This window comes from Amphiprion ocellaris, chromosome 10 (genome assembly GCF_022539595.1).
Source record: "Amphiprion ocellaris isolate individual 3 ecotype Okinawa chromosome 10, ASM2253959v1, whole genome shotgun sequence".
Classification (NCBI taxonomy): Eukaryota; Metazoa; Chordata; class Actinopteri; family Pomacentridae; genus Amphiprion; species Amphiprion ocellaris.
Genome location: NC_072775.1, coordinates 30,957,297 through 30,977,923, shown reverse-complemented (window position 1 = coordinate 30,977,923; position 20,627 = coordinate 30,957,297). Strand labels below are relative to the sequence as shown.

Here is a 20,627-nt window from a genome sequence, read left to right as displayed (position 1 = left end):
CGCTCCAACTGATGGTCACCTACCTTCGTTCCGGAGAAAATGCAAAACAAGGATTTTAAAAAATGGCAAGGAAATGATGCAGTTCAGCAATGGATGAAAAAAAAACATGCATTTTAAGGTCTATATGACAAATTAAGCTACACAGAAAATGTCACAAATCATGTTAAAATATCATTAGATTGAGACTTAAGTCTGCTTTTACTAATGCATTGAACACGTCGTCCTCACACTCACCTACATGCTAATCTCAACCTCAGAGCAAACAAACTCCCTATAATTAATGGACATGAACTGGCATTACATTGATTTATTGGGCTGTTGGCCTTTTATTAAATCCTGATTAATGACTTGTGAATTCTTGGAGTTAAAACGGGAGAAAATCAAGATGTTAAACTTGCCCAAAAATATCAACCGCAGGCGGCATCGACACAAAAGACAACAGTTGTGATCAGTCAAGAAGCTCAAATCTGTCGTCGATGCCCAAACACGAGTTGTGCTCTCTGGTTCCAACGTGCGTCACTATTGTGTCCTTTTGCCACTGATGCTATTTCAGTCGCCGTTCTGAGCGCTGCCAAAGGGTTCTGTTTTTGGTTTTTTGAAATTACTGTCAGCACTCTGATCGCAGCAGATAATCTGAAGAACCCCCAAAAACTAGAATCACATCTGAACACACAGAGTGGAAACATTTTAAAGTCTGCTGAGATCTTTTGGATTAAAAGGCAAACTGTTTCTGAGAACGGAGTCGTGTATCTCCCCACTCCCTGCCAAAAGCCACTCAGCTGCTCATTTGCTGATCTCTTACTCTGTTTTTATGTCACTCAATCACTCTTTCCGCTCACTCCGGCTCCCTCTCCATCGTCTGCTCTGTTTAGGCTCGCACACGTTTGTCTTTTCCTTCTCGAGAGATCTTTGTCCTCACTGCGATCGAGCTCGATGCACGTAGCTCCATACCAGCTAGGTGCACAGCCTGTTCTGTATGCTGCACTTTCAGTCTTTAAATTTAGCACAGAGTGAACTGATTGCACCGGTGACTCTTTGTGCATGTAAGACTTTAGGCAAGTTTCTTCTGCCAACTGTCTGGAATTCCAGGGGTATTAACTTTTATAGGCCAGCTGCCGGCCTGTCGGTCGGTTAGTGTCTGCTCCTGTTGCTATTGTTGCTGCATTGAAAGATGGACTTGGTGTTGCATGAACACCAGTGTCTCTACTCACTGAAATGCTAAAGCTTAACAGACCCATTTTCCAACTGAATTCTCTCTCATCTAAGGTTGAAGCTACTTCCATTTTTTTTACTTAGATTTTTTTGCAAGAATATAAATGCTATTGAAGCTAAAAGGCTTAATTGGTGCTTTTCTGTAGCTACAGTGCTAGATATGCACAATTGTTTCATTAAATAAGTTGGAAAATATGCAAAACAGACAGTAAATCATATTTAAAAACCTTTTCCGTGCTGAAAAGTATAATTTTTATGTATTGTTGACCTCAAAGTTGTTCAACATAAACGCAAAACCGTATTTATTCCCATTTCAAACCCAAAAACAATTTTTTTTAGAATTTTAAACTGCCATAGCAAGTTTTTTTTTGTAAAATTGCAGTAAGATATTGGCAATTTTTAAACATTTTACAGCATTGTGTTGTCATTTGAACTTAAACAGTCCTATATTGCTGTATTCTTCTTTAGTTTCTGTAGCTACAGTGCTTGAAAGGCACAATTGTTTCATTAAATAAGTTGGAAAATATACAACACAGATTATATTTAAAGTAATTTTACCAACTGTAAAGTGTCATTTTTATTTATTGGTGTCCTCAAAGTTCCGCAACATAAGCACACGGTTGTCAACATTAAAACAAAACAAACCATATTTTTTTCAGTCACAGCCTCAAATCAAGTAATAATCAGTGTGAGCTTGAGTTCTTTCTTAACATTAGTGCAAAAACTAATATATTTTTTTAAAAATGTAAACCATCATAGCGCAATTTTCTGTGAAACTGCAGTAAAATACTGGCAAATTGTTATATTTTTACAGAGTTGCTCTTGACATTTAGACTCAATCAGTACAGTATTAGCGTATTCTTCTCTCTGTGCCCACAGTGCTAGAAATGCACATCTGTACCTCAATCTGTTTACAGTCTACTTTAAAATACCTCTAATATTCATTTTTCCTTTTGAAGAGATTAAACTGCAGCTCATCAGTGAGGATAACATTGATGGAAACTGGCTCTTGTTTGCAAAAAAGCACAATGAGAGTTTTTGTTAAAGCACCCAGCTGTAATGAATGACGCTGCTTAGCACAGCGCGCTGAGCCATTAGCAGCTTTTATAAGTGTCTGATAATCACATTTTTATCTTTATTTAGCCGGGGAAGGTGTGCTGAACAAGCAGGCTCTCATTAATTACAGGCAGCTACACCTGAGACACACTGTTCTGCTGTTTACTCCAGCAGGACCACAGAGTGAATTTTTAGAAAAGCAAAAGGTCATGCACTGAAAATTCCACTATTTTCTCATTTTTATTATTCTTCGCTGTGTAGTTTTGTGTCCTGTAAGTGCCATCTTCCTGCGTTACGTGTAATTTGAGTGAATATTACTGACTGTAAACTGTTTCTCGGGCTTTTAAGCGTCGCAGGAAGTGAGGGCAGATTCACGGTGGTATTTAGCCTTCAGCAGAGCAGATGTTTCTGCCTCTTTTACAGCTTTTAATAGCAAAATCCAACTTTTGTCACAGGAGTTTGTTGTTTTGAAGATGTTAGTTTAAGCTTTTATTAAGTGGCTTCAGTGACATTTGTGAAAAGAAAATGATCAATTATCTGTACTGAAGAAAAAATACAAGAACAGCATGTTACATTTGATAAAATTCTATCTATTCTTGTTTCTGACTGAAGTATTTGTTGTTCTAACAGTGGAATTGAATGTCATGAAGCAATCAAATACGAATATACTGGACAGGCTGATTGTGACCAGAAATCACAAGTCAATAATGAGTCAAACATATGAAGGTTAAACAAGTTATTGATGCTCTTCCTGAAGGACTCGGTGAAATTGGTGGACATTCTGGGAGACATGATCCCGTTGACAGACACTTCTATCCACAACTGTCTGAAATTATTTCTTAGAAGATGAGGATTGTGGACGTTCAAGTGCCTGGCTGAGGCCATAACTGACATGTAGCATCCACCATGCCAACAGCTGCTTCTTATCTCTCCTTGTCATTTGAATAAAGCTTCATTTAGGGTTGGCTTTGTGTACCGTTCACACTGTCTGATCATTATCCTGTAACCCTTAATTGCCTAAGTGGGTCAAAAATGACCCGGTTACTGACCCCAAGCTCTTTATCACTGATAATATCATACAAGGGTTGCATAGACTTTGAGGAAAAGAGTGGAAAGATGTGAACAGAATGGATGTTGACATTCTTCTATTGCTGTTCTGTGTAATATTCTTTTTCAATTATCAAAATGTTCAAAATCTGTTATAAAATAAAAAAAATAAACATATTTCAAACATGAAATCATTCTTGTGTGGACCAAATCATAATACAAACAATGATACAAAATGATTATTCTGAACTAAAATGGCAAAAAATACCATAAAACACATTCATTCTCATTTTTGACCCACTTATGGAAGAGTTAAAGGTCCAATCATTCATATATACAAACCTGAGGAGGCTGTAGTTTAACTCAGTGGTTGACATTTTGTCACTAGTTGAACAGTTTACACCCTTTTTCTACACAATTAGCTGAATGTAACCTCTTTCTCTTTTTCTCCAAGCCAGAAAATACAATTTGCATGCTACATTTATATTTTCATTCGGTTGTCTGAGCTGCCATTTGCGTCAAAATCAACACAAAAGATCAAAAAAATCCACCTAAATTCATCCAAACAGAAGAAAATTCAGTTCTGTTATAAAATACTAAGTGTTTTGGGGCAACCAATTGCTCTTTTAATAGGAATTCTGCCTTGTTCACATGTAAAACAGCATGCAACAGGTTCAGACGTTTTCTCAGGTGGTTGGTGAAAGGCATTCTGGGAAACGTAGGAATGATCACACAATAACTCCTATAATGTACTGAACATTGACCTGACACAGCAGCGAAGCATCTGACAATAAATGTTTTATATTGTTATCCACTGACATACATTAATATAGAAATACAAAACCATTAAATATCATTAATTTATGAACTAAATATGTTTGCTGAACGTTTTGCGTCTGCGTCCATATTCAGTTCTTGTTACAATAATATCGGATGATCGTTCATCAATATGGCAAAAAATCTAATTGATACTATAATATACACACACATATATTATTGCACTCCACGTCCATTTGGGGGAAAAATAAAGCATAATTCTTGTAAATTAACAATTCAAGCTTTATTTCCAGTGAATTGATACACTAAACAAACAAAAGGTAAATATATATGTTTTCACATTTTAAAAGAAAGTCCCCCAACCCTGAACATGTATGTAAATTATCTACATTTGCATGATCAAAATCAACATGTGATCATATCTGGTCAGTGGGACAAACTATCAGATTTGGGTCACCAAGGACAAAACGAATAAATGTCTGTTGAATCCTTTTCTCTTGGTGACTCTGATGCGCTGTGGCTGCTCATGTGTTCACTGTCCACACCTCGTATCAAACCCACATGCCAGCCTGAGTGTGCGTCCGCGTTTTTCTTTTTTGTTTTTTCGTTTTTTTTCGTCCTCTCTCTCTCTCTCCTCTCCAGTTCCAGCCCTGCATGCACGCGTCGGGAGCGCACAGAGGGCGCACCGGTGTCAGTTTGCTCCAGCCCTCTTTGTAGCGCGGTCGGTCGGTCGCTGCTGGTTTGCGCGCAGCGGCGTCTCGGAGCAGGAATTTTTGGGGAGTGGAAATTCCGCTGTTACTTTAAACTGACTCGCCTCGTATTCCTGACATTTCTGCTGTGGCGGTCAGTCAGACGGTGCGACGATAGAGAGAGAGAGCTGGGCTGAAATCAGGAGTGGAGATCTGGAGAGAAGCGCTCCGATGTTCCCCGCGGCTGCTTTTCACTGAACACCGGTTAACTAGTGATTTCTGTGCTTTCGTTTCCTACTTGGAAGTATGCGTATCGCTCCTGTCTGGTGGCAAAAGTGAGAGATTTGAGTAAAGAATCGAGGCGCACAGCTGCCACTTTTGGCGAACGGAATTTTCCAACCTTTTTTTGATTCTCGTGTTCTGCGTTTGGATTATTTTTTTTTTTTTTTGCTTTTCGAGGAGATGGCAAGTTGCTCCCTGACAGACGCAGGGCTCCGGTGCTGAAGCTCACAGGATGCTGGGGACCCTACAACAACCACATCTCCTACTTTGAGACAGATTTTGCTTATTTTTTCCTCCTCTCTGGACGTAAACTCCTCGGACGTTTGTTCCCCTCCCCTCCGTTTGTCTTCATTTTCTTTCTTTTTAAAATTTCTACAGAATGTCTTTGTTGTACTGTCTAATAAGGATGCGTAGTGGATTGCTATTGTTCCTTTTCACCCAAGTCGTCTTGGTTTCTTCGTTGACTCAGACTGGTAGGTGTTGACTGCTTGGATGAATACATGTGGCTTGACAACAGGCAGCTTAGCTGAATATTGATCCATTTTGCATCATTTTGCACCATTGTTACCTCTCACCTGTTCTGCCTCTGCTTTCCCTTAGGGAGCACTTCTGCAGGGCTTCAACTTAAGCCGATGCAAATACTGTTTTTACTAGAATTACTCTACACACATGAAAAAATACGAATTTTGCGCAAAATACGCCAAAAAGGATTAAAGCAAGAATACAGAACAAGAAGCATAAATGACCTCACAGACACCACAGACACGAACTATGCTGCACAACAAGTCGCTGTATTAATATTTCCTCATTTTAATAGAAATGAGACTGTTTGTCTTTAAGCTCCGTTCGCTTCATCCATTCAAAGACGCATTTTTTGGAGCTTTTACGCGCGGCGCCACTGAAGCATGATCTCGGCTACAAGCAATTTAATAAATCATTCAGTGAGAAAATTAAATGTAATCATCCTGCCTGCCTTCACCTTCATGGGCGTAATCACACCTTATGGCGCGGATGTAGAGGAGCCTCACTTTATACCACACCTTTTCCAAATTAGTACAATCGTAAAGTTTTAGCACCTTTGTTCGATGCGATAAGACATTTTGTTGCGTGAATTTGTAGTTCCAATGTACCGATGGGCTCTTAGCGCAAGAATCTGTGCTCTCTTTTTATTTGTCAACATAAAAATTGCTCTGGATATTTGGATTTATGGTGTTTCCAAACTGGACTTGTTAGTTCTCCCTCCCTTCCCTGATGCACTTAGATCTTTTACGCCAAAAATGCGCCATCAGTCAGCATTAGAGTGCAGCTCGAAGTACATTTCTCTGCTCTAACTTTCTGCCTTTCTGGGTTTTTTTCGCGGTGCAGATAAATGCGGAGGGAATATAGAGATCCACGCCGCGGACTACCTGACCTCCCCGGGCTATCCCGGCGCCTACCCGCCCTCCCAGCAGTGCGTCTGGGTGATCACCGCCCCTGAACCGGGTCAGAAGATCCTCATCAACTTCAATCCGCATTTTGATCTGGAGGACAGAGACTGCAAGTAAGAGTTCACTCCTCACCCTCTCTCACCCTCTCTCTCTCTCTCTCTCCTCTCAGTCTCCCACCCTCCTCCTTTGCTCTCTCCTCAATCCTGCCTGGATACAGTGTGAAACTCTGCCACCTATTGGCCAAGGAGTTACACATCTGCTCCCAGGGAATTGGAGGTGTAAAGGATGAGATATGGCAGCAGGCAGTGACTTCAGAGGAAAATGGGGTTTGATGGGTTTTGGAATGCTGATAAGAAAGAAGAATTTGTCCCTGGCTGGGATTTCGGTCTGATTCTAGAGGAGAGCAAACTTGGAAAGTGTTGTTGGACCAACTTTTGATTGATGGGAGTTGAGTTTGTTCTTTGCAGGAATAGAGAAGCTGTGTTTGCTTTTCATTTTGGAGGTTGAGTTTACCTGTTTGTCTGGATTTAAACTGATTTTACAAATTGTTAGAAGTGCTGCTGCGTTGGGCTTTTAGAAGGATGTTGAAAGAGGCACCAGTTAATGCTTTGATCTGTTTGTTTTTTCTTCTTCTTTTTTTACCTCACACTTGTTCATCTACCTTCATATTTCCTATTAAGACAGCAACAAGGCAGTAAATTGGATAGTGGATAGACAAAAAGATTAATCAGCAGCAGCTTTGATATTTAACAAACGGTTTATTTGTGCAGGAATGTTCTAACTTGTTAAATGATGTGAAGCTTTGCTGCTTTTCTCTGCCTGATATGACAGATAAGTGAACATATTTAGATTTGGGACTCCAGATCAGACAAAATGTGGATACTAGGGACTTGTGATGATGATTTTTAACCATTTTGTGACTTTTCGAACCAAGTGACCATGACTAAGCATGAAAATGGCCAGTTATAGATGAATAAACATGTATGCAGCCCTGTTTCTGGTCACTGATGCTGCTTTGTTCGATTGTGGTCACTCAGGAGGCTGTTTGGTTGATACACATTAGAAAAACTTTCATATATAACAAGCACGCTGCTCATAGACACTAAATGCCATTCCTGCACTTCTGATGGCACTTTCTTCTTGTGCATTACTGTGCAAAAACCTGTAAACAAGCACCCATGCAGCCCACACCCCTCCTCACACACACTCGATTGTGCTCATCCACACAACAGCCCATGTGTTGCTCTCTTCCATAAATAAGCCTGTTTTTATGTCGGCTCCTCTGTCTTTTTTAAAAGCTCCATAAACGGCTCCTGTGTAAATCACGGCCATAGCTGTCCGGCGCTGTCTCACAGATGGGGTCCTCCAATACTATTGGATCATGTTTCACCACCGAGGGACTAATAAACCATTAGTGCTCGGGACAGATAGTGGATATTGTGTGTCTTTCAGTGGATTATACACCTTCCACCACGATGCAGGCTAACATGCCGGAAAGCTTCTTCCAAAGCTGATTCTACACTGACCTTACTCTGTGTGATAACCCACGGGGCAGTGTAAGTGTGCAATAATGCTGTTTGACTACTTAATGAAATGTAATAAATCCTGGTGATAAACGTTTAGACAGTGGTTGGCAGCGTAGAGCACCAACTACAGGGTGTTATTGTCTACTAAATTACTTTTCCATAGGTTAATGTGCTGGAATAAGGCGGTTGTAAAATAAAATATTACAGTGTCATCAGGGTCCATCATGAGCTAATCGTTTTAGTATTAACTAGTGAGAGAGCACATAGACTTCTGGCAGAGAACCAGCAGAGGCTGTTCAGGTTAGAAAAATATCATGCTGTTTTACACTATCGTTGAAAAGTTTGGGGTTACTTAGAAATGTCCTTATTTTTGAAAGGAAAGCATTTTTTAAATGAAGATAACATTAAATTAATCAGAAACACAGTCTAGACATTGTTAATGTGGTAAATGACTATTGTAGCTGGAAACAGCTGATTTTTAATGGAATATCTCCATAGGGGTACAGAGGAACATTTCCAGCAACCATCACTCCTGTGTTCTAATGCTACATTGTGTTAGCTAATGGTGTTGAAAGGCTAATTGATGATTAGAAAACCCTTGTGCCATTATGTTAACACATGAATAAAAGTGTGAGTTTTTATGGAAAACATGAAATTGTTTGGGTGACCCCAAATTTTTGAACAGTAGTGTACGTCTGAATGGTGGCAAAGTGTGGAACATTGCAAAGAAAATAAGTTTAAGTCATAAATTGTCCAAATTAATCTATTTCTGCATCTAATTGTCCCCCTCTAGCTCAGTTTCTGGGTTGTTTTCAACATGCACTTGATTCCACATCTTGTAGTCAAGACATTTGTACATTAAGCCTGACAGGCCTGCAGGAATCGAACCTGTGACGGCTCAACAGCCTGGCCACCCTGCAACACGTCACTGGGCTGTTTTCTTAGGGGCCTCGGCTCTGCTCGATCGGTTTCATTATTTGTTGTGCGAGTTTATGTTGGATGATGACGGGGTGTAGCTCATAGCTCTCCGACTTGGCAGGAGCGGTGTTGTTTTTGGGAACGAGTCAAATGTTCGAAATATGCCCATCAAGGGGGGCCTCGAGCCTTTGGTGAGACCGTAGTACCACTTCAGAATTTTCTCTGATCGTGTCTTTTGAGTTTAATTTCCTCTGATGGACGGGATAATGTCAGCTACTGAATGTGATGCTGCAGTTAGTGAGGACTTAATTGGAAACAGCAATGAGAAGATGATGTTTTACCTTGAATTTAACGTCTTAAAGTTGTGAGACTCTGTTGAGAGCCGGGAGACACCTGGGAACAAGATACTGAATCTTTATTGGATCCAAATTTGACCCAGTAACAATTCTGATAATTGATTAAGCAATTTTTAAGCTAAAATGTCAAAAGTTAATTGATTCCAGTCTTGCTCGCAGCAAATCTAAAGATGCAGCAGCAATTCTTTTTACCAAGGATCAACTGATTATGGACCGAATTTTTTTTTCTTATTACAATAGAACTGTCAGTATTGTTATTCCTTTTAACCAATTCCCATAAGAAAAATGAATCCAAAAACAAGCTAGTTTGGCTCAGCCATCTCTGTTTATAGCAATTGCTCTGTGATCTTAAGGAATGTCCTGTCCAAAGCTCTGTCTGATTGGTTAGTCAACACTCATGGATACATTTTGAAACGTTTTTCTTAATTAAACTTATATAAAACCAACAACATCAAAGGCAATGAAGTTTTGATTTGGAGTTTGTCTTGTCTGATTTTTTTATACCACAATTTTTCAGCAAATTGGTTCCAAATATTGGATATTGGTCTCATTGATTCCTACTTTAAAAAAAAAAGCCATATCAGTTGACCTGCCATTTTAATTTGTAGACTTTTTACTCAAAGAAAGAAAGAAAGAAAATGTCCCTTTCATTTTCCCTGAAGCCAAAATGACATCTTCAGATTATTTGTTCTGTCCAACCAACAGTCCAAAGATCGAGCAAATTCTGTTAACAATCAGATAAACACAAGGAAATTCTCACATTTGAGAAGCTGGAAACAAAAAATAAGAGGTATTTTTTTTCCCAAAAAGTGGCGTAAATTAACAAATGATGACCAAAATCATTGCCAGTTACTTGTCAGACAATTAATCTTTCAGTTGTAGATAAAAATCACTGCCAAAGCGCTGTTCTTATCCAGTAACCCACTTTGAATCAGTGCTTGTTTTAAGTAGACTTTAATAGATTTAATAGAATTAAACCAGTGGGGACATAATCAAGTATACCTATATATATAGTTGAAATTAATTGTTAGAATGGCAACCCCACCTGCTCCATCATTAGATAGCATGTCACTGCTTGCCCATTTCTTAAATTATTGGACCAAGTTTTCACTGGTGTGAAACGTGTGGAGAAACCACAGCACTAGCGTCCGCAAGCAAACGGCGACTACATTTCCACCATCTGTCTTACAAAATATCTTCCCCGTGCAACCTCATGGTCCAGGGTTTGTAATTATGGTCCTTAATTACAGTATTTTTAAATATACATATTTGTCAGCCAGGAAGTGTTTTCTACAACTGTGATTCATGAAAAATGGGAGGAGTTGTGTGCTAAAATTAGATCTAAAATCAGCCATTCTGTCCCAAACATACCAATATTACGTAAAACACTTGATTGTAGCTTTATGGATCATAACTTTCTTAAATTTGTTTTAAAAAAAAAAGACACCCTAGCATCTTTTGAGCTGAACTTTGAGGTTAAGTAGATGAATCTGTGGTTTCACAAGGGCATCGCAAGCTATTGGAAAACAGTCGGCCTGGGTGATAATTCCACCAGCGACCTTTTACTTCCACAAACTCTCAAGTGACAAATTCTGTGCTCAGCGAACAGACGAGAAGCAGTAACACTTTCCCTCAGACACATTAAGATCCGTCGGCTCAGCCTCTGCAGCCAAGCTGGAGCTGCACCAGAACAAGTCTTGTCTCACGTCCACGTCTGAAATAGCGTGGCCGACAAAGTGGATCCCTGCGGAGTGCGGTAAAATAGAACAGAGGCATGGGTAAGGAACATGCGTCGGTGGCCGGATAATTTGGGACATCTTTTTAGGAGTTGGCTGAACTGTTTCCTCCTACACGAGGCTGCACTGGCACAGTCTGCACCTCACACATGTACAACACACACACAGGCAGCACTAACTTTCTGTCACTTACAGTATGTTTGGAGTTCGCTCTTTACTGCACACAGCTACACTACAGACTCTGCAAATTCCCAAGGACACATTCACACAAGTTCAAAGGGAAAATCTACCTTTTCCGTACCTTTCCATGATGAATATTGGATTTATTGAAATTTTTTGCTAAATGAAGTTGCTGTCTGTTGCAGTCTTTTTACTTTTCTGTGGTTAAATGCCCAAAGTAGAATAATTTTACAGTGAATTAAAAGTTGTGCATTAACCTTTGTTGGTAGACAAAGCTGGCAGGTAGCTTATTATAGCATCTGCTCTTCTGCACTTCTGTCAATCTTCATCAGTCCCAAATTGGACCCAGAGACAAACCTGATAACTGAAGTTATTTTTAAACCAAAATGTCAAACCTTATTTGGTTCTAGCCTTTCTGTTCTTACAATCCTAACCTGAATATCCCAAGTATTACACTCTAAGAATTATGTTTGAAGTCAACAAAACATTTTAGTTTCCATCCATTTTTTTGAGTTATGACAACTTCTAATAAAATTATGTTCAACCAACAAACTATATTAAGTTAGTGGAATTAGGGTTTTTCTGTAAAAGCAAAAGTATTTTTAATTAGCACTTGCCTAATGAGTCATAGTATAAACCCAAGTTTTTAAGTTGGTCACTCATAGAAATGAGGTTGTTCCAAGTGATATTTCTTATATAAAATGAATGTTTAAGTGTTATGTGCTTGAATGCTATAATCATTTAGGTTGGCAAAATTTTACAATTAAGTTGCTCCTAAGTTGTAAAATGTGTTTATCAGACCAATTTCATTAAGTTACATCAACTAGAATTTAATTTTAAATCAACTCATGCAGAAAGTTGAGTCTGAATTACATACAATATTAAGTTGATGCAATTATCAACATAATTATGTCAACAAAACCCATGAAAATGTGTGCAACTTAAAATCTTAATCAGAAAATTAGGTTTTTTTTATTTCGATCTCTTGTATTACTGGCCTGTTGATCGGACTGAGATCAACAGGCTCTCTGAATGTTTACAAGTTCACAGACGAAATCAACTAAAAATTGTTTATTTTTTTTAAATAAAAATGACAAATGTTGGATTGACAACAAAGCTAAAGATATAATATACAATTGTTTTCATTAATACAGGTATATTTTTCAGATTTTTAAACGAATTAGTGTGGTAAATGGCCAGACCATATCATATACACAACAGTAATAGGTGACCGATTATAGGCAGAGCCCTGAAAACTGAGAAGAACAGAACAAATGTGAGATTTCAGAGCAACTTGTTGTCCAGCAGTCTCCACTCCTACCATTTAAACAATAAATAGGTGAATATCTTTTGGAAGAATGGTGGTCATCCCTCCTGAAGATTACAATAGACTGCCAAAGACCAGGAGGCTCATGGTAGAACAACACTTTACTAAAACTTGATGTTGTGCCACCCATCTTAATTTAAGCCACCGTAAACAGCAGTCATGAAAGAAGACTCTGGAACTCTGTCTCCACACCACTTAAAATGACAACATTTCTGGCCCAACTCAGTGACCGATAGCAAAGTTGAACTTCCATGAACTCCCATACGCTAATCTGAGTTGTTGACCAGCTGCAAACAGTGTTGACAATGCTGCCTTTTGAGAAAACAGAGAAAACCACAGAATCCAGAATCCAAAAGAGAGGAAGTTTTTCCACTAGCCAAGTCTCATGACCTCCAAGCTTTCAGCACCACCACTGTTCCGAACGCACTACTGAATTTCACCGTTCCCACTGCTAATTCCTGCCTGTGACTTGCTCTGGCTTTTCCTTTTCTCTCTTAAACACATACAGTCAGTTGTCCTGATTTTTATTTATGATTGATGCTGATTTTTGGTTGAAACTTGTGGAGGCTGAAGTAATGTGAGAAACTTTGTAACCTTCATGAAAATATAAGTTATTACAGGGCTGTTCTGTTGACTTGCATTGGCGAGATGAACTTAATAGGCTGGAAACTGAGTGTAAAACCCACAAATTGAAACAGGGGTAGATGAGACAGGTTGAGGAAAAGTGTGTACAGCTAAAAAGATAATTACAACACTACATCACAACGCGTGGACCACCCTATGATAAGAAATAACAGTGTAAGAATATCCGAGGGGAGATTTTGTTTTTTTCCTCCCCCTCTTTAAGCTCTCTCTTCCCAGCAACACATTTTTGTTTTTGCTGCATCTTGACATTTCGGGGACATAAACAGCAAACTCTCCATCCTAAAGAGGAGACTGCTGGAGGGGTGATGAAAAAAACAGAAAGCGAGAAAAGCCAGAGGGAGAGCGACGGAAGGACTGGTTCCTCCTCGCAGTGTGTCCCGAGGCAAAATGCTCCATGATTAGTCAAAAAATGTTTCCACAAGTGGAGAGACAGTCACAGGACCGACATCCCACAGCCTGGAGGTGTCACATGAAAGCGAACACACATACACATTTTATGTGTCTGTACGTGCAGCGGTTGGTGGGAATTTGTGTTTCTAAAGTTGATCTTACTAAAGAATGGATCAGGAATTGATAAAGTATACCTGAGTTGAAGCTGGTTAAAGAAACTGATAGACGAGGGATTGCAGATTGATAATGGATGATTGCTAAATGGGTGGATCACTAAGTGGAAGTATGGATCAGCTGATATATAGGTAGTTCATTGAATGCAGAAAAATACATATTTGTTGGATAGCAGGATGGACTAATGGATTGGTTGCTGGACACTGGACAATATAAGGATGGTGGATTGATGTATCCATGGAAGATGGTTAGATTGATCAGTTGTTTGATAGATAAATCAGACAGGATTAGTGATGATACGTAATGGTACGATACGGTACGATACGATAAGATACGATACAATAAGCATTTATTAATCCCATGTTGGGGAAACTTGTAATCTCACAGTAGCAAATGGGGAAGTGCTAGAATGTAGAACCATCAGCAGAAAAATAACAAATAAACTAGGAACATATGTAAATACTGTGGAAATTGTACAGACTATTGCATATGTAGATGCACAGCTTCCTTTGAATGTGGAAAATACTGATATTACACAGGCTATTCTACATGCAGATAATATATTATACAGGGCATTTTTGCTTTATGAATTTTACATATATGTAAAATTCATAAAGCACAGGTTTGCATGTGCTATTGTTGCAACAGAGTGAATTATGAATAGACATGGAGCTGAATGATGGATGATGGTTAATGGGGTGGCAGAGGAAGATGAATGAAGTAAAAAAAAAGGATGGATGAATGGCAGAACTAGATAAATGGAACAACAGATGAATGGATGGGGCTCTGGATGATAGTGATAAGAATCACAATGAATGAATGAATGACTTGCTGTGTGATAAATGGAAGAAACAACTGATTAGCAGATGATGTTTAATGGATGGACTGATGGAAGAATGGTAGGTTGGTCTAATGATTAGATGACAGATGATGGATAGATGAATCTCTAGATGGATGGATAATGGATGGATAAATCTATAGGTGGATGGATAAATCTGTAGATGGATGGACGAATCTGTTGATGGATGGATGGATGATGGATGGATTAATCTATAGATGAATGCATAGTGAATGAATGCATTTTTAAATGGATGGATGGATGATGGATGTTTCTATAGATGGATGGAAGAATATAGATGGATGGATGATGGATGGATGAATCTATAAATGATGGATGGATGACTCTATAGATGGATGGATGGGTGAATCAAAAGATGGATGGTTAAATCTATAAATGGACGAATGGATAAATCTATAGATGGATGAATGATGGATGCATGAATCTACAGATTGATCGTGAGTTAATGAATTGGCGGATGAATGAGAAAACAAATAATTAGATGATAAGAGAAAGATGTCATAATGAAAAGCTGAATCAATGGAGGCATGGTTACGTTGATAGATTAGGGCGAGACAGATCAATAAATCAGTTGGTGACTGGCTGATTGCAGGACTGATGACAAGATGAATGAATGAATGGATAGATGGATGGTCGTTGGCTGAATGGAGAATCAGTGGGTAATAATGGAAAGATGGCAGGCTGGGTAGATAAATCAACAGATGAATAATGGATGAATTGATTGATTGGTAAATGATGGGAAAACAGATAGGTTACCCATCCATAACTTAATCAAACAGATGAATAATGGATGAATTGATTGATTGGTAAATGATGGGAAAACAGATAGGTTACCCATCCATAACTTAATCAAACAGATGAATAATGGATGAATTGATTGATTGGTTATGGATGGGAAAACAGATAGGTTACCCATCCATAGCGTAATAACAACAGTTACAGTGGTTAGCAATGGATGAGTTCCTAGATGGATAGTTTGATAAATGATAAATGAAAGAATGGCAGGACAAATTAATAAATCAATATAAGGTTGAAAGGACAGAATGATTAATGAATTAATGAATGAAGGAACGGGTACCTGGATGGAGAATGAATGGATTATTGGCTGCTGGTGAAAGTATGGATTGGTTATTTGATGCATAATTTGATTGGTAGACAGAAATATATGGATTCTGAATAATGGATGGCAGGATATGAATACATCAATGGATGAATGATTCAGTGAACGGATGGATAGATGGTTGAATGGATGAATTAATCTGAAGAAGGGCAGGGTATTATGGATAGAAGGATGACTGGTGAATATACGGTTGGATAAACTTCCCTCATCTCGTGAAAATGTAAAACATTAGTCAGCAGCACCGTCGTCAGTTGTTTAGTCTTGTGTTTGTGCCACATCACAAAAATATTGTCTCGAATCTCAGCCTTTTTTATGTGGCTTCAGACCGAGACGTTGTTTCACCAGCCCTGTGCTCAGCACTCAGTCTGACTTTGCCACTTTTAGAGAAAAATAAAAGCGTACCTTCCAGATGGTTGTATTTTTCAGTTCCACCGCGGCCACACAAAACAGGAAGACTAAATGCGCTGCTGTGACAGAACGATTGGCCTGTGGCCCGCGTCCAAGGAAATTTGAGGCGTGAGCCTTCAAAAATAATTTAGTTGTTTGCCCTGTGTTTTGCAGTGTTGTGTTCCTTCTATTTGTTGCTTTGAAGTGCAAGAGAACCATGAGAGTTAGGTAAGTCAATAGTTGTTCTGTAGTCTGAATGAACAATGTGATATCATTTCGTTTGCATTTTTCCTTCAGTATTGCACTGACAAATTTGAAAATTCTCACGTATCCTTGTAAAAAACTATTTTAAGTAGGTTTTCAGCACCATTATGTGCAAACGAGATTTAAATATTCAGTGTTTCAGTAGGTGCAGTCTGAAACCACCCCATGTATCAATGCACTTCTCTCTTTTCTCGTGCCATATTCGTTTTCCCAAATGGCACCATTTCCCACGTTGCAACAAGATCTCAGTCTGGGAAGCCTTCCTGCTGAGGTTAAAGTGCCCAAGCAGAACATTAGTTTGATCATTAAATCCTTTGTGGTCACAAAAAGGTGGAAATAGAGATGAAAAAGAAGACGGGAGTGGGAAAGGAGAGGCGGAAAACCAGGAGAAAATCTGCTACATACGAAGGAGACTGATCTCTGAGATGAAGAGAAACCAAAGGGGAAAGAGGTGAAGAGAAAAAAGTAGAGTAAGGATAAAGCGAGATCAGAGCAGACTCAGAGAGGCAGGAGGGCTTCAGGCTGGCTGCCATGGTCAGTCTAATCCTGACCTCGGTGACAGACCTCTCACTGTTCCTCCTCTGGCCTCAGGCTGGTCTGTCACATGTTTCATTCACTCACGTCCTGCTCCATCACTTTCTGCTTCTCCGTCCATCGTCATGCTCTCTTCTCCATGTGCACTTGTTATGTTTTCATCCCACTTTCTCCTCTGTTCACCATATGCTCTCCCCCTCTGTCACTCTCTGCCCCATTTGACAAATGATGGTGAACTTTACACTGTGTCCAATCTGAGCTCTTGGCTCTGTTTACCGAAATGATGACTGAGCTAATCGTCGCCCACCTACAGCTGCTGTTTCACTTCTTTACATCTGAACCTCATTATCACCAAAGGCTGTTTGCAACATTATTAATGTAAAAATCTACTTTTAAAAAGGGAAGCTATGGACTCAACAAAAAGGTGAAATATTATGGCCTTGGAGTATTGATGTGGCTAATATGTTAGCATACACACCCAGAAGGCAGAGAGCTGCATTAATATTCATTTGGAGTTCTGTTTGTGTGACCTTGTGACTGTAGATTCAATACTCTCAACACTTGTTCACTAGTTGTTGCTTCTGTCTCTTTTAGCTTTTGGTGCCAGACAGGGAGCAACTTGTTTATTCTGAAAGTTGAACCAAAAATGTGAGACTGAACAAAAGCAGTGTTTTAAACTGAAAGTGTTGAACCTTTCTGAACTACAATCATCCAACCTTCTCAGTATGATTTAGACTAAAGATGTGTGTGCTATGCATGAGACTAACTAACAAAGTTAAGCTAACCAGCTAGCCACAAAAGCTGATTAAAAGACATTTTATTTAGTATTTATACCATGAAAAATGCATTTAATATTTAAATTCAGAATTAGGTAACTTTAAATGTTCTAAATAAGCTCATGTAGGTTTCATAGATGTCAGTTTGGTATGTTAAGCTAAGGAGAAGAAACAAAACATTCACACCTCAGTCAAAATAAAGTGACTTCTGTCTGTTAGTTAGCTAACTAGCTAAGCTAACTCAATTAATTCTTCCAGTAAAAGCTCAAGTGGGTTTGACATAGATATTTTTGTGCAAGGAAAGCCTTACAAAACTTTTCACGGCACACCGTAGTCAGAATACTCTGATTTCTGTCTGTTCGTTAGCTAACAAGCTAAGCTAACTCAATTATTTTTTTTCCAGAAAAAGCTCATACAGGTTTGACAAACATTTCAATGCAAGGGAACCTTTATAAAATGTCCAAGACCAAATTTATGTGACTATTATTTAACATTTATCTGAATTTTTAGTGAAACTTAGATTTTCCATTTTGAAGACACTTTAAATAACAAAATGGCCACTAAGTTTTGATCAAATAAACACTTTTAAGCAGTTTGAAAGAACATGTAAGACAATTTTATTTTAAAATTGGTCGACGATGCTGCTTGGTGCCAGAATTCTAGGATTTATTTAGACTATGAGCAAATATAATTATTGACTTCCACCATTTATATGGTAGTTGGAAGTAAGAACAGAGGACAAACACTGGCGAACAAACAGACTTTCACCAGCTGACTCGTGTCTTTCAGCAGCAAATATTTGTCTAATGGGAGGAAGGGTGAACTCTGAATCCTGCTATTGTTTCTCTTATGTAAGTGAATATTGTTTAGATTTGCTTTTCCAAACAATTATGGTCGCGAACCCTGTGAATCGCCTCACACATATGGAAACACTGATGCATCCATACTGTGCAAGCTGCACATACAAACAAAGAAAACTCACACTTGAGTGCGCGCACAATAAAACTAGCAACTTGCCGTGAGCATGATCGGACCTATTGTGGATTCATCGGCGAACTACACACCAGCGCAGACTCGCACTTTCACACACAAAATGAAAACACATGTCAGATTAGATCCTTAACGAGCAGATTAACGAGGAGAGGGCTTAGCAGGAGAACGGGGGGGAAACCCAGTCGACAACGTCACACACACACACACACACACACACACACACACACACACACACACACACACAGCTGCAATCCCAGGATTTACAGGATGCAGTCACTGATACACTCCAGATGTTCCCAACAACACACACACACACACACACTCACAACAAAGGGGCGTCCGTCAGAGTAAACATTTGGATTTTACAATGATGGCAAAGCTTGTTTTGGACTATTTTTGTGTGCGGCTTCGATTGGCTGCTATTTAATCTTGTGTTAAAGCACAATATGTTGAGGTCCGCCATGAACGCCTGATGTACAGTAAGCATGAAAAGGACAGATGTCGGGAAACAGATGTTTGATAGATTGCTGGATTGGTCGGTGGAACAAATTTGGTGATTTTCATCCAATGAGATGTGAGCGTAGGTGTCACTTTTGGGATTACACTTAATCTGGTGACATGGCTCCTGTTAAATCTTAGGAGGGTTTCTGGGGCTTAAGCTCGACCTTCTATCCACACTAGAGTCCTTTCTGAAACACAGTATTCAAACATCTGAGAAATACAGATTTTTTGTAAATACCAAAGACATGTCTCTTCATTTTCCAGGCACTTTGGTCCTGATAACAAAAAGAATCAAGTGTTTTTCTGCACTGAGGTCCAGCTTCAGCAGCTTTCACACCTCCGCAAAGCTCTCAGGGAAAACAGAGAAACACGTCCAGTTGGCTTAAGTGTGAAAATGGCCCAGTGTGAACTCTAAAATACCTTTAAATGGACTGTGTAATAAGAATTCAAAATGCTTTCGCCTTTATTACAGTTTTTCATGAAGGCACGTAGCAGACCCTTACGACATACAAATTGCCAGATTTAGAGAGAAAGACAGAGAGAAGCCTTGACCCACTTCTTTCTATGTCAAATGCGTAAAAATCAAACTGACCTACATGTGTCTGGGTGTCCCAAAAGTCAAAGACGCCACTCAGAAATTTAAACCATCTACCAGATATAAGTGACTGATCTTCAGGCCATGAGATTCAGGCCGCGGTGTCAAGCTCCAGAACAGGTCAGTGTCGGGATCCGGAGGTTGGAGGTCAGTCAGTGGGTCAAACTGTGTTCTGAGGATGAGCAGCCCGGGAGGCTTTGTCCTTTTTAAATACGCATGACGGGAAAGACGCCTCAAGTAGAGCTAAACTGGTCGTGGAGCAGCAGGATGGACAATAAAGTCTTTTTCTTCTTTCTCGGCTTGTAAAGGAATGTGTTGTATCTGTCTGGGTAGAAACGCCTAAGGGTGACCTCCAACTGGGACATGGAGGTTTGAAGACGCAAATAGATCTTTGGGGTAGATGATAAACAGATTAAAATGTGCTGCAGGCAACGAGGTATACGCATGCACAACACAAATGGATGCAACAGACATGAATGTATTCGGCCTGATGACCGACATCTTTGGGGTCGGCTTGGCTGCTAAACAAAACCAGCGGCTTTTCTTTGATTAAACTGTTTTCTGGTGTAGTTTTTGTTCATTACATGAACCGTGACCACTGGGGTGACTCTGTATCATGAGCTCTCAGTAATTTTGAATCAGAATGCTGATTGAAGGAAACTCAGCAGGTTTTAGGGAAGTGAGTGTATTAGTCAGCGTGAGTGTTGAAAGCAACGACGGCGCATTCATCAGCGTGTCAGCGTAACATCATTCGCTCTTGTATTCTGTGCTTACAGTTAGTATAGTGTACATCAAGCTGGTTGTTTTTTATGCTCCTGTCACATTTTCACTCATGTTTCACTGCAATATAATGTCA

General features: G+C 39.3%; 1 protein-coding gene across 1 annotated transcript in view; it reads left to right on the top strand.

Moving 5' to 3' along the window:
* Nucleotides 1–4,767: 4,767 nt before the first annotated feature.
* LOC111562870 (neuropilin-1a-like) overlaps nt 4,768–20,627 on the top strand; it is a 110,666-nt gene continuing 94,806 nt past the window's right edge. Inside the window, exons 1-2 of the mRNA XM_023261647.3 lie at nt 4,768–5,536; nt 6,429–6,603. Of these exons, the coding sequence (XP_023117415.2) occupies nt 5,443–5,536; nt 6,429–6,603 (269 nt within the window). The 5' untranslated portion in view covers nt 4,768–5,442. The remainder of the gene's footprint in view (nt 5,537–6,428; nt 6,604–20,627) is intronic.